The sequence below is a fragment of the Schistocerca nitens genome, chromosome 4 (genome assembly GCF_023898315.1).
Source record: "Schistocerca nitens isolate TAMUIC-IGC-003100 chromosome 4, iqSchNite1.1, whole genome shotgun sequence".
In the NCBI taxonomy this organism is placed as follows: domain Eukaryota; kingdom Metazoa; phylum Arthropoda; class Insecta; order Orthoptera; family Acrididae; genus Schistocerca; species Schistocerca nitens.
This window is the reverse complement of record NC_064617.1, coordinates 829,271,642-829,286,972: the sequence shown is the minus strand read 5'-3', so window position 1 is coordinate 829,286,972 and position 15,331 is coordinate 829,271,642. Positions and strand designations below refer to the sequence as shown.

Genomic DNA, 15,331 nt, shown 5'->3' with positions numbered 1-15,331 from the left:
CGTCATACACGTTTTCTCTGGTGTTTCGGCAAATATTTCCAATTTGAAACTTCCTGACAGATTAAAACTGTGTGCCCGACCGACACTCCGCTGCAGAGTGAAAATCTCATTCTGGATTTCCAATTTCATTTTGACAGTGTGTAACTGGAGCCTGCCCAAACAAATACTGCTCATTATGTCTTTCAAGCGACGTGCAGTGTCAATAGAAAGCATCTGTTTACCCATTACAAACAAAATGGTTTTGAAAGTGGAATTTTACACACCCTTTTGATAGAGCAGTTCCTAGTGTAATAAGTGTGATATTAATATGTATTAACAGGGGCAGTAAAACATTAAGAATAACCAGTGCTCCAGCAGCAACAGTACCATCCTGGCCTGCATTGATTGTTACTACCATGCAGCACTGTTCAGTTGCTACTGGAATACTGGTTATTCTAATTTTACTGTCGCTCTTAATACATATCGATAAAAGAAATATCACACTCAACTTATTTGGGACTGCTCTATCACACTGTTACGTAAAATTCCACTTTAAAAAATCATTTTATTTGTAACTGGAAACAAATCGTCACGTTCCGTTGACACCGGCCATCGCATGAGCGACACGATAAGCAGTATTTGTATGGGCTAGCTCCAGCCATACACTGCAAAAATGATATTTGAAATACCTGCTGAAACAAGAGAGAAAATGCAGCTGACATCTCCTAGGAGGAGCCAGGTCTCTTCAAAAAAAAAAAATATTACAATAAGTGGCAGTATCAACAATGACTGTTTACAGACTTGCCAAGGTATTCATTTCAAGGATAAAATAAATTGATTAAAATTACTTTCAAGAATTGTAGATATGCTATGAAGGAATTATGGATTTTAAAAGAAATAAAAATGAAAGTACGGGGAATAACAGTATCACAGCAACATTGGAAAGTAAAAGATATTGGCATAGTGAGATTTAGCCCATCAAAGAAATGTCTTCACATCTGAAGAAATGCAGTTGGTGAGTGGTTTCCACAGTTTAATTTCCCTTATTTGTCACACTGTCAAACTTGGAGCTTATACTAACTTCTCGAGCCAAATCTAAGTTTCAATCCAGTATAAAAAATAAAATGTTTCTACAAAAAGGCTCTTTCACATTTAATCTTCCTCTTCTGTATAAGTTATAGTGGCACAGACTTTCCGCAGTCAGTAATTTGCATTATAGTCTTATGGTATGACAACAGAACCAAATACTTCCATGTTTGATGTATCAACACAAAACATTAAGCTTCAGTGACACTAGTGTGCAGAATTCTAATGACTAAAAAACGGAAAATCCTGGATGGAATAACAGCAATAGAAAAAGGAAAGATTGCTACTCACCACAAACTGGGGGCATCAAGTCAAAGACAGACACACAGAAAAAGAATACTATAATGTGTGTATAGACAACATTTTTTGGGCTTGTCTGTGACTCAGCACCTCCTCTATGTGGTGAGTAGCAATCTATCCTTTACATATTGTTGTTGAATTTTAATGGCTCATATCTGAACTTTGCAATAGTTTATGAACAATAACCAGTGCAGATTCATCTATTAGAAAGGTAATGAGTTTAACAAATTTTTTAATTAACAGTCGTCAGTAAGATACATGACATGAAAAGAATCAAAATTTGAAGTTCTGTAAAATTTTACAATCCTCGTATTGTAAACAATCTCTAATTAATATGTACACAGAAACAACATTTATATGATACAATGATACACCATCATGAGAAGTAAAAACACACAAACACTTCCTAGAGTCAATATTTATACATACCTTGAATACCCAAGACCCAGTTTGTGGACGATATTCGACAAATCTAGCGCCCATGCGAGAGCAAACACGCCTTAGTTTCTCTTCGAACCCAAGAGCAACAAGAGTGTCTGGATCACGTATTAGCTCATGGCTGGACTTGTCTTGAGGCCACACACGATCCAAAGTCACTTGAGCACGCCGGTTCAGTCCCTCACCAAAAGGCGGCTTGACATTATCATCAGGGTAAAGCAGTACTTCCTTATGGCGAAAATGTACTGAAATATTCAGTAAAGGCAATCATCACATAAAGCGAACTCAAAAATATATTTTGAACATCTCTTTCAATCTTGCACAAAACTAAATCTGGAGATTCATTTGAGTCACAGAAATGACACTCACGGAATACTCCAACGCTAATGAATTTTCTGTTAAATGTGGTATTCATTAGTCTAGAACAACGTATTTAATCCCAGAGAATGCATTCCCTTCATTATTTCTTACTTCTTAAGCCAATGAGTGAAGAAGCCATTTTTAGAAATTACTGCCTCATGCTTTTAAATAATGAAACTTAGGTATACAGTAAAGTGCCCAATGCAACTGTTTCCTTTCATTCTGTACAAATTCCTGGAATATGTTCAAACACTGCACTACATTAACAGTATTTTTTTTTCCTAATTGTATTTAAATTCTGGTCATCAAAAGGTCATCCTCAGAAAGCATTTCCTGAACTAAATATGTGTGTTTCGTTCAGCCAAAAAGCTGCAAACATTTTTGCAGCAGAATTATTTCACTATTAGATAACTAGCAACAAAAGCTTTAGCTTTGGTGTCATTACAGAAACAACACATTTCTTGGACTCATATTACACAATTATTACAACCTTTACCTGGAAATACAGTGGCCAAAATAAATGTTGCATACTGAGGAAATTTTAATATTGAATGTTCTGATTCAGAAATATATCAATACATTAGTTTGTTTGTAATGTAATTCTATCAGAAACAGTCCTTTTCTCTACCATGAGGGTGCAGTACATGCAATCTATGGCAATTGTTTCACTTGTAAAGACTGTAGTACTAGTGCTGGTGTCATTACAGTAGTTGTGTTGCTTTAGAATAGTTCAGATAACAACAATGTATGATCAGAAACTATTTATAGTCGCTCTAATGGTGAAGGGAATGAGACAAGTGGACAATGCAGTGAATGTTGCCGTGAATCAAAGTGATGTCTCCAGCATCTGGAACAAGTTTCTAGTGACACGATTGGTTGAAGATCGTCACAGAAATGGCTGTGGACGAAAATGGAATAGGTTTTAAGGACCGATATGTGCATTTAACAGCAAGCAGAAACCCTCTACACAGCAGCAGTGTAAACTGCCACAGAAGTGCAGGTGTTAACACAAATGATATGTAACAAGACTCCACTCACAGCTCTTCCTGTAAATCGAGTCTGGAAGGCGAGGAGGAGGGGGGGGGGGGGGGGGGTACCTTTCTGTCGCATGTGCATGAAACCACTTGCAGTGGACTAGGCAGCAGTGTGATACAATACTCTTTTCTGATGACACCTACATGTCTCAACCCTGACAATACTGATATTCATGTGTGGTGGCAACAAGAGCTACTTTTACAACCTAACTGTATTGCAGACCGCCACACGTATCAAGACAGTTCAGTCATGTTTTGGAGTGTGAAGAACTAGGATCACATCCTTGTGTGCATTGTGGCTCCATTCGGTGGGTGTATTGGATTGCAATTCAAGCTGATGGATGGCAATGTGTGCCACCACCGTCACAATCTTGCAAATACTTTCCTGATAAAGCACAGAATCAGGTGGAAGGAATGGCCTCCACAGTCTCCAAATCTTAACTGCACTGAGAATGCTTAGGCCATGCTAAAACCAGTGGTTTGCAATCGTCCTTTCCCATGAAGGACCATTAGTCAACAAAATTTTACTTTTTTCTGTAACTGGCATGCAAAAAGATGATCTTTATGTTTTTGGGTGCACTGATAATGAAAATGCAAGATTAGCTCTTGTTTTGAAGTTATGCCCCAAGTTTGTTACACTTGAACAAAGGTATCCCATACTAACTTTTTTTCATCTGTCAAGATGGTGTTGGAATGCTCATTTTTGTACAGTTTGCTTATCTGGAGACCCATGAAAATCCCCTCTTTTATTCTCGCCTTGCTGAAATATGGAAATTTCTTGCACAAACAGACAAAAGCTTTTCCAGTTTTGTCCATGGCCGTAATTTTTTTCCAAAGTGTTTCATGCATAATATTGAGGGATTCTGGTTCAAGAGACTGCATCTTAGACAAATCTTTCTCTTTATAATGAAGTGTTTTGGCATGGCTGTCCCAGAGACGCGGGATGCAACAGAATTTGGTGTAGCCATGTTGTAGTCCACATAATACGCCTATTACGTTCAGACCCTCAGAAATCTGTCATTCAAACTCATCACAGTTCAATAGCAATGGCAATTGTTTCATCTTATCATATCTTTCTTTCATGTAACGTGCATACGCAACTGGAATCAATGGTAACACATTGCCATTATGCAGTAGTACATACTTGAGACTTACAATGGAGGAGTCGATGAATGATCTCCACTAATCACTATTATAATCAATGCCCATAGTTGCCTTTAGTCCCTGTGCATCACTATAAAATACTAAGTTCTTTTCATTTTCGAAAAACCGGAAGCAATGGCATATGACGGTTACAGAATGCAGTCATATTTACCGTCTTATCGAGACAGTTCTACTCTTGCAGTTCTGACACCAACAGTTCGGCTTTACCTTTCAGCAATTCCAGATTTCTCACTAGTTCATTAAGTTTACACAGAGTTATTCTGTAAATCTCTGTACACTCATCATTACACAAAAAACAGGATCTTTCAAAGAACTCCATTTTGAAGGTGATGGTGTAGCACTAGTTTCACTACCGCCCTCATCACTATCACAATAAGTTGAGACAGGCAGTCTGTCTCCATGAGGCACAGGTCCCATGTTCGACAGGGTGTTACGATACGTCAAGGAAGACTGTTTCCTCTTGGAAATACCATATGTTAATAGAGTTCTCATACAAAAGTATGAATCATTCACATGGTTTGATGATTCTCCCCCAGAGCATGGATGTAAAAAAGCCCATGGAAGATCTTTTACAATTCAACCACGAATGAAACTTGTCCTTGTCCCCAATTTCACAGCCAAAGTACAGTCTGTATGCCTTCCTAATACATGGCGTGACTGGCCTCCATTGCGATTTCCATGTAGCCTGTCTGCAAATGAAGTGAAAGTTGTCAGCACTATTTACGCATTTGTGACGCAAATTGAACCACAGGAATTACAGTGCTCACACGCACTAACTACACTTCACTAAAATGTTCACCCAGCACACGAACAGAACACAGCTTGTACAGATTGAATCTATGCTTAAATGAAACACGTTCTGTTCCTCTCTTCCTCTTCCCCTTCTCTTCTTGCTAGGAGCCCAGCCTAAAAATAGTACCAAAAAGAAACAGCTGTTGTTGCGTGAAACTTCATCACTCTGTCTGCCATTATTGAGATTTTGAAACCTATGTGGGAAGGGATTGACAATGAATGCTAATAAAATATAAATACAATTAATGCCCACCCTTTACCTTGGAAGCTGCTATTTTCTTTACCAGTGTCGTCAATATAGTAATCAAACACACGCTTCATACCAGTTACATTTTCACTGTTGGCCACTGTTATGAGGGCCAACAGATTCATAAACAATGCATCATGCAAGCTGACAATGAGAGGGAACTGTGGTAGTTGCAATGGAATCTTTTGTAAGGTTTTTTGGTGTTCATCAAGTGGGAAAGTGTTTATCTTCTTTATTATTGTTTTCTTATGACTGTACCTGGCTGAACAAAATCAGTTCTGTTTCCTGTTACATTCAGTATTGATAATGAAGCAATATGCAACATTTATTTTTACCAGTGGAAAAAAAAGGCCATTCCAAATTTTTCCAGCAGCAGGTCACTTAAAAGAAGAGTTTCTTAATGCTGAAGCAAACACAGCCTCATGAAGAATAATTCAACTTTTCCAATGAAATACTTACCTATTTCATCTAAATTGAGACCCGCAACATCCATCTGATCTGGGAAGAAGACATTCCCATAACCTTCTCGCCCAACAGTAAAGTTATCAACAATACAGCTACCATCAGACTCAACACAACTTGCCAGTTCATCTAGTGAGGGAATTGTATAATATCCAGCACGTGTCAAGACAATTCTTGCAGGGTGCTGTTCCACAGGACCACCTGTTTCTGCATCATTATTCCTCTCTCCTGTAACAAGTTTGTGAAGTATTAAATCAAACAGAAAGAACCACTGCCCTATAAATCGTATGAGGTAGGCAACCATTCCCCAGCAGACAAACTCTCCTAGGTTGTACCACAATTTCTCTTTAACAAATGTCCAAGTTCGTGCAAAAACCATGCCACATTATTACAAAGACCTGAGCAAAGACAGCGAAGAGAGATCAGAAGTTGCACCGTTCCACATTTATGCTGATTGCTATAAATACAGTTTTTCAAAACAGATATTATTATGATTTATACATTCTGAATTAATCTACAGTTATTTGATGGTGCATCTAGTCTAATGAAGTCCCATATTTTGGAAACAATTTCAAATATTTGTCACTATATCATTCCTGCATTACATTAGGTATTCCTTGGTAGATGAAGTGCCTTTATGCCATTCAACTGTCCAAACAATGTAGAAGACGCAAGGGTGACTATATGAACATCATAAGTATTATTTTACACATTAAAAATTTTAATAGTCTTCATCAGAATAAAATGTAATACTACACAATAACTAGTTTCAGTTGACTAACAACAGTTTTCAGATCTGCTGTAGCAAATTTAAAAACTATCCTTCAGTTAATGTGAAAATCACCTGACGAAATTTAAATATACATTTCGATAAAAGTATTAAAAGTATCAAAAATATTAAAAACCTACCATGTTTACACTTTAATTGGTATCTAAGGGCAGTGTTAACCACAACAACATCATTACAAAGTTTAACTCATTAATATCCAAAGGCTAGACAAAGTATGAACCCTAGCAGAATAACTGTTGTGTATGCTGGCCCGCAACCAACACGGTTTGCCAGTTACAATTCACAGAAGACAAGCGAGGACAAACAGTTGTAATTTTGAGAAACAAACAGAAAAAAGAATTAACGTTACGATGACACTTGTTAAGTTATCGAGACACATACATACATGTATATTAAATTGGCATTCCCAATATAAACATAAAAATCACAAAAACTGTGTTAAGACAGAAACTAATTATCAGATGACAGCTAGTTAAAACAAAGATTAAACCAAGAAACGTAGTTTCGGTCTTTTGAATAAATGAAAACTGAGAAGTACAGTGCTGCACTCTAATATTAACATTGACAGTTATGAAAAGGATAGGCTGCTACTCAACATAAAGATGACACTAGTTACAGACAGGCACAATGGAAAGACTATTACACACTAAGATTTCAGCCAAAGCCTTTTTCAGAAGACAAAGGAAAAAAAAAGCACACACATTCACACACGCAGACACTCGTCACACCACTCCAGTCGGACTGTAACTGTTGTGTTGTATGAAAGCAGCAATCCCACTTCTGATTGTGGGACAGTGAAGGGGGAAGGATAGCAGAGTACAGGGGGGGAGATGATCACGCAGCATGCAGGGACCAGAAGACAATGGGACAAGGCTGCCAGGGGCAGTGTCAGGACACTGTGTGTGTGTGTGTGTGTGTGTGTGTGTGTGTGTGTGTGTGTGTGTGTGTGTGGTTTTTTTTGTTTTTCTTTTTTTTTTGGGGGGGGGGGGGGATGTGGATAAGGAGAAGATCAGAGAGGAGAAGACTCCGGTGGGTGCACTGGCAGAGAGCAAGCACAATGAGGGCAAGGGAACATGAATTGAGAGCAGGATATAGGACAGAGGGGGCAGAAACTGTTGGGTGGAGGGTGTGGGGCAGTAGGTTATCATATGCTGAGGCTGGGATAATTTTGGGAGCCAAGAATGTGGGAGGGGGATATCCCCACACATCCCCAAAAACCAGCTTTAAAGAAGTGCCCCCTCTGTCACCCAATACTTGTCTGGACTGGAACAACTAAATTACATCCTTCATCAGGGCTTTGATAATCTATCATAATGCCCCAAAATGAGGGACAACCACCCAAGATCCTTCGCACCCTTTCTAAAGTGGTGTTCTGTCACCCACTTAACCTTCACAACATCTTGGCCCATCCCTGTGGAAGACCCACTTGCCCAATCCCCCCCACATAGCACTTGCTATCCCAGTCCTGTCACAGGCTTATCCCACCCCATCAGAGGCCAGGCCATCTGCAAAAGCATATGTCATATACCAGCTCTGCTCCTTTCACTGCACAGCTTTTTAATTGGTATGACTACCAACCAGTTGTCCACCAGGATGAACGGCTGCCGCCACACTGTGGCCAAGTGCAGCGTGGACCACCCTGTGGCACAATATCCAGCTGAACATAATGGCTGTTTCACAACCTGAGCCGTCTGGATCCTCCTCTTCATCACCTGCTTTTCTGAAAACACTTTTCTGAAGTAATAAACACGCCAAATGCTGTTTTATTCTTGGAATGAGTGTACTCCCGAAGTAGTATTTCAATTAGAATTATTATTTAATGCCTTAGATTATCTACTTTATTAGTGCAAATTTAGTGTTTCAATACCATTAATGTTTACGTGTCTTGCTTTGTTTCTGTGTCTTAATTGTGCCTGTCTGCAGCGTAACAGGTCTTCTTTACAGTAAGTAGCAATCTAGCTTTTCCTACATAGAGCTTCCATTGTTTGATTTTATCTTAAAACAAGGTTGATGAAGTGTTAATCTGGAAGATAATTTACAATAATCTTTTAAAATATAACATATTTGGAACTCAAAATTTTAAAACTACCAACCAATGTACCCATAACCTCTCTCTCTCTCTTTTTTTTTTTTTAAGCAGTCAGGAATAGAGAAGTTTTTTCAAGTACAACCAGTTTCGGAATAACAATTCCCTCCTAAGATATATCCTTGTCACTAACGTAACTAATCAGTTCAAGAGCTAAGCAGTCTCCACCTGGCAGCACATGAAGGAAGGAAATTGATTTATTCAATGCTAAACAAAAAACCATGATTGGCAAGGCAATCATAGTCTCCTTACAACAGGAAAATGCAACTTATGTATAGCATTTAACTATCTATACATAGATTGGAGGGCAGTGTGGAGAGTAAAAATCATAGAGGGAGACCAAGAGATGGATACACTAGCAGATTCAGAAGGATGTAGGGTTCAGTAAGTACTGGGAGATGAAGAAGCTTGCACAGGATAGAGTAGCATGGAGAGCTGCAGCAAACCAGTCTCAGGACTGAAGACGACAACAACAAAAACAACAACAACAACGACAATGACAACAACAACATAGATGTAGATACAGACACAGTGGTCATGGTCGTGTGTGTGTGTGTGTGTGTGTGTGTGTGTGTAAGCGCGCGCGCGCGCAAGTTGTGCTCGTGGGAAGGAGTGTGTTTTTCTACTTCAAAAGCACGCATTTTGTCCAAAAACTTTATTCTACAGCAGTATTTTCATTGTGCCTGCCTGTGCCTCAACGTCTCCTCTATATGGTGGGTAGCAATCTATCCTTTTCATAATACTGTTCTTTATATACACAATGTATGTGTCTCAAAGCATGTGAATTAATAACATTTGTTGGAACTGTAAACTACAGCAAAAGGATTTTAAGATGATGTACCTTTCACCTAAATTAAACATTTAGTTCATTCCAGTAGGTATACCTGGGCCGCTGAAACATGTCAACTGACAGTGCGTGTGTAGTTGGCTGTACTGCATTTGCATGGTTACAATCAATAGCCACCGCACACAGCACCACTGATATCCCCCAAATATATTTTGTAAATGTACATTGCAATCACCTGTGTATCAGCCATCACATAATAATGTATATGTACGTATAACAAAGAGCCTATTTTGGATTATGGAGAAAATAGCTCACGAGAAATAGAGTTTGATAACACATGAAACTGTGAAATAAATACATAAAAACCAAAGTTAATGACAGTGTCAATGAGAAGTTGTTCCAAATTGTTATTGTAACAGCTGCATATAAAATGTCACATAATAATATAAACCTAAGCATAACAAAGAACACACTATGAACAATTATAAAACAGGTACATACTCTGCTGCAGAGTGAAATAATTAATTCTGGAAACATTTACATTATCATCCCCGTATTAAATTTACTATGGAGGTTGAAAATGATGGGATGCTTCCATTTTTAGACGTAATGGTTTATAAAAAACCAGATGGAACTTTGGGACACAGTGTTCACTGAAAGCCGACACACACAGATTTGTATCTGCACCCTCACCCTCAGAGTTGTCATCCACCACACCAACGTAGTGGCGTCCTTAGGACTTTGGTACGGAGAGCATATGCCATTTCCGACGCAGACAGCTTAACCCAAGAACTTGAGCATTTGATGACTGTTTTAAGGAAAATGGATACACCGAGGAACAGATTCGTCGGGCTATGGAATTTGGACCGTCTCCGGAATTGTCCGAAGAGGAACATACATCTGTGGCCTTTCTTCCTTATGCTGGAGGCTTATCGTTTAAGATTGGACGAATTTTAAGGAGTTTTAACATTAAGAGTGTGTTCCGTCCACCCTCTAAGATTACGGCTCTGCTCGGCTCTGTGAAGGATGATTTGGGACTTAGGAAACCCGGGGTGTACAAAATCCCGTGTCAATGTGGGAAAGCTTATGTTGGCCGTTCTATTCGCACAGTGAATGACGGATGTGTGGAACATCGACGTCACACGAGGCTACAATAGCCGGAAAAATCGGCCGTAGCAGAACACTGCCTAAATGAGGGACACAACATGAAATTTGAGGAAACTGTTGTAATTGCCACCATTTCCAGTTTTTGGAATAGTGTGTATAAAGAGGCGATTGAAATTAGGTTGGCTGATAATTTAATCAACAGGGACAATGGGTTTCCTCTTAGCAAAACGTGGAATCCTGTATTATCTCGCATCAAAACTGAACGTTCTTCGGTGCGGCTTTGATTGCGATATATCGTTGCCAGCAGTGTTTCACTAAGGGCGGCGCCACCTCCCTGTTTTGGAAGCCAGAAACCGTGATGGGCGGCGCATGCGCCGTGTACTGAACGGTGGCCTATATAGGGCGTCGAATTGCAATCTTGCGTCAGTTCTCAGCGGGACTCATCAGCAGAAGCAGCATTTCCTGAAGATGGCGAACAGTTGGATCGCCGAAATATCGAGTCAAGTTGATTTTAGGATCCGGCAGCAAACCCGAAGAGACTTTCAAGGCTTTACATTATCCAATTTACAAAGTCAATGGTGCAAGATCATCCAGTTCTCTACCATCATCTGAATTGGTGAGAAAACCGTCATCATCATCATGATGAGAAATCGTTAATTGTTCATTGTCATTTGTATCATCATCTGTAGTCCTTCCTTATCTCATAAGCTTATCAATATGGTCTACTTTCTTCCTCCATCAGGTGGCATCTACAACTGTAAGACCTTCACATGATACGCTTTCTGCTTCTGTTATGGTTAAAGACTTCTTATTATTATTTCTAATGTAGGTCTTAACATCACTCCCAACCAATTCTATTGGGTTGAAATGGGAGTGATAAGGTGGTAGACTAATAACTATTTGATCCTGTTCCCTTGTAACTTCATCCACAACATACGTAGGCATCACAGGCTTACTTTGCCTCACAAGTGAATATAACAGCAGCTCTGTCAGACCCACATCCACAGCAATGTCTTTCACCAGCAACCACTGCAACAGTTACGCTGTTGTCATTATTTGTAGGAGTTGTATCTGATATCACTGAAAGGTAACATGCATTATCCATTACAAATATTGCCTGAATGCTGAACTGGAGCAAAAAATTTTTAACCACTGCAGAAATCGTGGATGGTCCAGGCCCTCATCATAGTCACATGTTTTCTTGACTGAAAGTTCTTCATGCACATACTCGTTTGAAGAACCTACATCGGCAGCAATTAACCAGGCTCCTCTTCGTGTTGGCTGATGACTGCTGCTATTCGGTGTATCAACTGTCCACAACTTATCAACTGCTTCTGCAGAGCTGAACCACATTTCCTTAATCATATAATTGAAAGGAAATCTATACCTATAATTTTATGTAAGAGGATATAATGAGCCACAACAACATGAGCTTTTTCACACAACAGTTTTTGTCCATCTAACTTTTTAAAGTGGAAGCCTATACCTTATAACACCTTTGTTATTGAGGGGTATTCTTTCCTACTATAATGTCCATAAACGTACCAACAAATTGGATCGGTTTTGGATAAATTGGGGTCTGCAAACAGGCAAGGCTTCTCCCCCACAGGTACTGAAAAATACAGTTTTGCCCACAGGGGTTTTGCTACACATGATTTACTACAGCGTCTCTTAAGTCTTGAAACAGCACCCCTTTCTTTATTGCAGTACTTTTATTGATTCCTAGAGTTGTCAAGGTATGCCCTAAAACTTTATCAGCAGGAACTGACAGATGTTCATGAACAACAACAAATTCTTTTTCTTGCTGGTGAAACTCGCACGTCCTTCGTAGCCTGACTATTTAAAGGAAATCCACAACACAATGGATTATCACTAGGTAAATGATGTCTCTTTGATGTCATTTTTCAATAAACAAAAACTTTAGTCAAGCGGTGACATAACTCAACTATACAGAAGCAAATGGTCGCACACATGCTCACAATGCATACACACGAATAGCTACAGGGGAAAATCAATGTTGGAACTAACTTATGTTGCTGTGCTATAACTGGTTCAGAAGCTGCCACATCTCACATTCCTCATTTGCTTATCAAACATACTGCCAACATTATGTTGTCTGTCGAATTACCTTTAAGTGACATGTTTCGGTTGCCCCACTATACATCACTTTTATTTTTAGCAAACTAATTAACATAAATCCACATACTTTACAAAAATGCTCTAAGCAAACACTTCAATACAGGAAAGACCATACAGCACTTATTTACAGCTCTTAAAAATTACTAGTTCTTAACCAGTACAGGAGGAAGTAACAACTATGAAACACTTAATGTTAATCATTAGAAGCATAATACATACCAGGTAATTCTTCATTAGCTCCAGTCCCTGCAGATATAGAAGACTGTTGCAACCTATCACTCAATGGCTCCACTGGCTGTTGTTCTCTTGCTTCCATTTCTGCACTATTCCGTGCCCGAACAGGAGTGCTAAATAACAAGATTCCAAGTTATTTATTTCTTTTTACACAGTTGTGTAAGACAGTATCTCCAAACGGCACTTTAACACATAAGGCGATTTAGGAAGAAATGTACAATATACTGGGGGGGGGGGGGGGGTGGTGCAATTTTGTTGACTGATATTGTCTATTCCAAAATGTTGTAAAGAAGTAACTGTGTTAACACAAACATTACCACACCAAACATAATGTATTGATTTTGAGTACTGCACATACAAGTTTACATAGTAGTGAATCATCAGATCTGGATTTTAGTTTGGAGAGGAAATAAGGAATGAAATGTTAGTCTAGCTGATGATGAGGTCAACAGAGACTGAGCACCAGCTCAGACTGGCCAAGGAGGGGACAGAAACTGCCAGTCACATTTTTAAAGGAATAATACCAGCATTCACCATAAGCTTATCACAAAAAACAATTCAATTCTCCAAAGTCACTCAGGGATTTGAACCCTGCCCATGAATTGTAAAGTGGCTTGCAGAGTACATATATAGATGTAGAGAACAAAGTGCTGGACGGATGGATTGGGCAGGTCTTGTATCCGGGTCTTCTACAGGGATATGAATCCCCAATGCAATAAGATGGGAGTTGGAGTGGCATAGGGATGGACTAGGATGTTGTGTAGATTAGTTGGGTGACAGAATATCACTCAAGGAGGGGTGGGAATAATCTTGCATAGGATGTCCCTCACTTCAGGGAACAATGATAGACAAGTAAAACCCAACTAAGAACATGGTTCATTTGTTCCAGTCCAGGGTGATATTGGGTGGCTAGTTAGGGTACTCCTGTGTAGTTGAATCTTGGGGTTGTTGGGAGGATATGGAGTGTATGAGTGTACGGCACAGGAAATCTGTATGCAGATTAGGTTTCGGAGGGGATGGTAGTGACTGTCTCGGCGTAGTTCTCATCACTATAGATATAACCTCTACTGATGGCAAGATCATACTCTAGGGATTTTTTTGATGTGGAAAGGATGATAGTTGTCAAAATACAGTTATTGTTGGTGGTTAGTGGGTTTAATAAACTGTGACATCAAAAGTATCGGGACACCTGGCTGAAAATGACTTACAAGTTCATGGCGCCCTCCGTTGGTAATGCTGGAATTCAATATGGTGTTGGCCCACCCTTAACCCTGATGACAGCTTCCACTCTAGCAGGCATATGATCAATCAGGTGCTGGAAGGTTTCTTGGGGAATGGCAGCCCATTCTTCACATAGTGCTGCAATGAAGAGAGGTATCAATGTTGGTCGGTGAGGCCTGGCCGAAGCTGGCGTTCCAGAACATCCCAAAGGTGTTCTATAGGATTCAGGTCAGGACTCTGCGCAGGCCAGTCCGTTAACACGGACGTTATTGTCGTGTAACCACTCCGCCACAGGCTATGCATTACGAACGGCTGCTTGATCATGTTGAAAGATGCAATCGCTATCCCCGAATTGCTATTCAACAGTGGGAGCAAGAAGGCGCTCAACATCAATGTAGGCCTTGAACGTGCCATGCAAAACAATAAGGGGTGCAAGTCCCCTCCATGAAAAACACAACCACACCATAACACCACAGCCCCCGAATTTTACTGTGGGCACTATACAGGCTGGCAGATGACGTTCACCAGGCATTCGTCATACCCACACCCTGCCATCGGATCACCACATTGTGTGCCCTGATGCATCACTCCACACAACGTTTTTCCACTGTTCAATTGTCCGATGTTTACACTCTTACACAAAGCGAGGCATCGTTTGGCATTTACCGGTGTGGTGTGTGGCTTATGAGCAGCCGCTCAACCATGAAATCAGAGTTTTATCACCTCCCGCCCAAGTGTCATAATACTTGCAGTGGATCCTGACACAGTATGGAATTCCTTTGTCAGCAGTCTCTGTCAGTCAACAGACAAGATCGGCCTATATGCGCCCCTGCACGTTTCCACTTCACTGTCACATCAGAAACAGTGGACCTAGGGATGTTAAGAGTGTGGAAATCTTGCATCCAGATGTACGACACAAGTGACACCCAATCACCTGACCATGTTCGAAGTCCACGAGTTCCGTAGAGTACCCCATTCTGCTGTCTCACGATGTCTAATGACTCCTGAGGTTGCTGATATGGAGTACCTGCACAATGCACCTAATATTTAAAAAAAAATAAATGTTTTTTGGGGTGTCCGGATGATTTTGATCACATAGTGTAAG

At 39.9% G+C, this 15,331-nt stretch overlaps 1 protein-coding gene across 2 annotated transcripts in view; it reads right to left on the bottom strand.

Moving 5' to 3' along the window:
• The window catches only part of LOC126253258 (nuclear pore complex protein Nup98-Nup96), a 134,222-nt gene that overhangs the window by 11,633 nt on the left and 107,258 nt on the right, over nt 1-15,331 (bottom strand). For both annotated transcript variants that reach the window (XM_049954463.1, XM_049954462.1), the window contains 3 exons: nt 12,991-13,118; nt 5,860-6,090; nt 1,795-2,048 (listed from right to left, as the gene is read on the bottom strand). In XM_049954463.1, the coding sequence (XP_049810420.1) occupies nt 1,795-2,048; nt 5,860-6,090; nt 12,991-13,118 (613 nt within the window). The remainder of the gene's footprint in view (nt 1-1,794; nt 2,049-5,859; nt 6,091-12,990; nt 13,119-15,331) is intronic.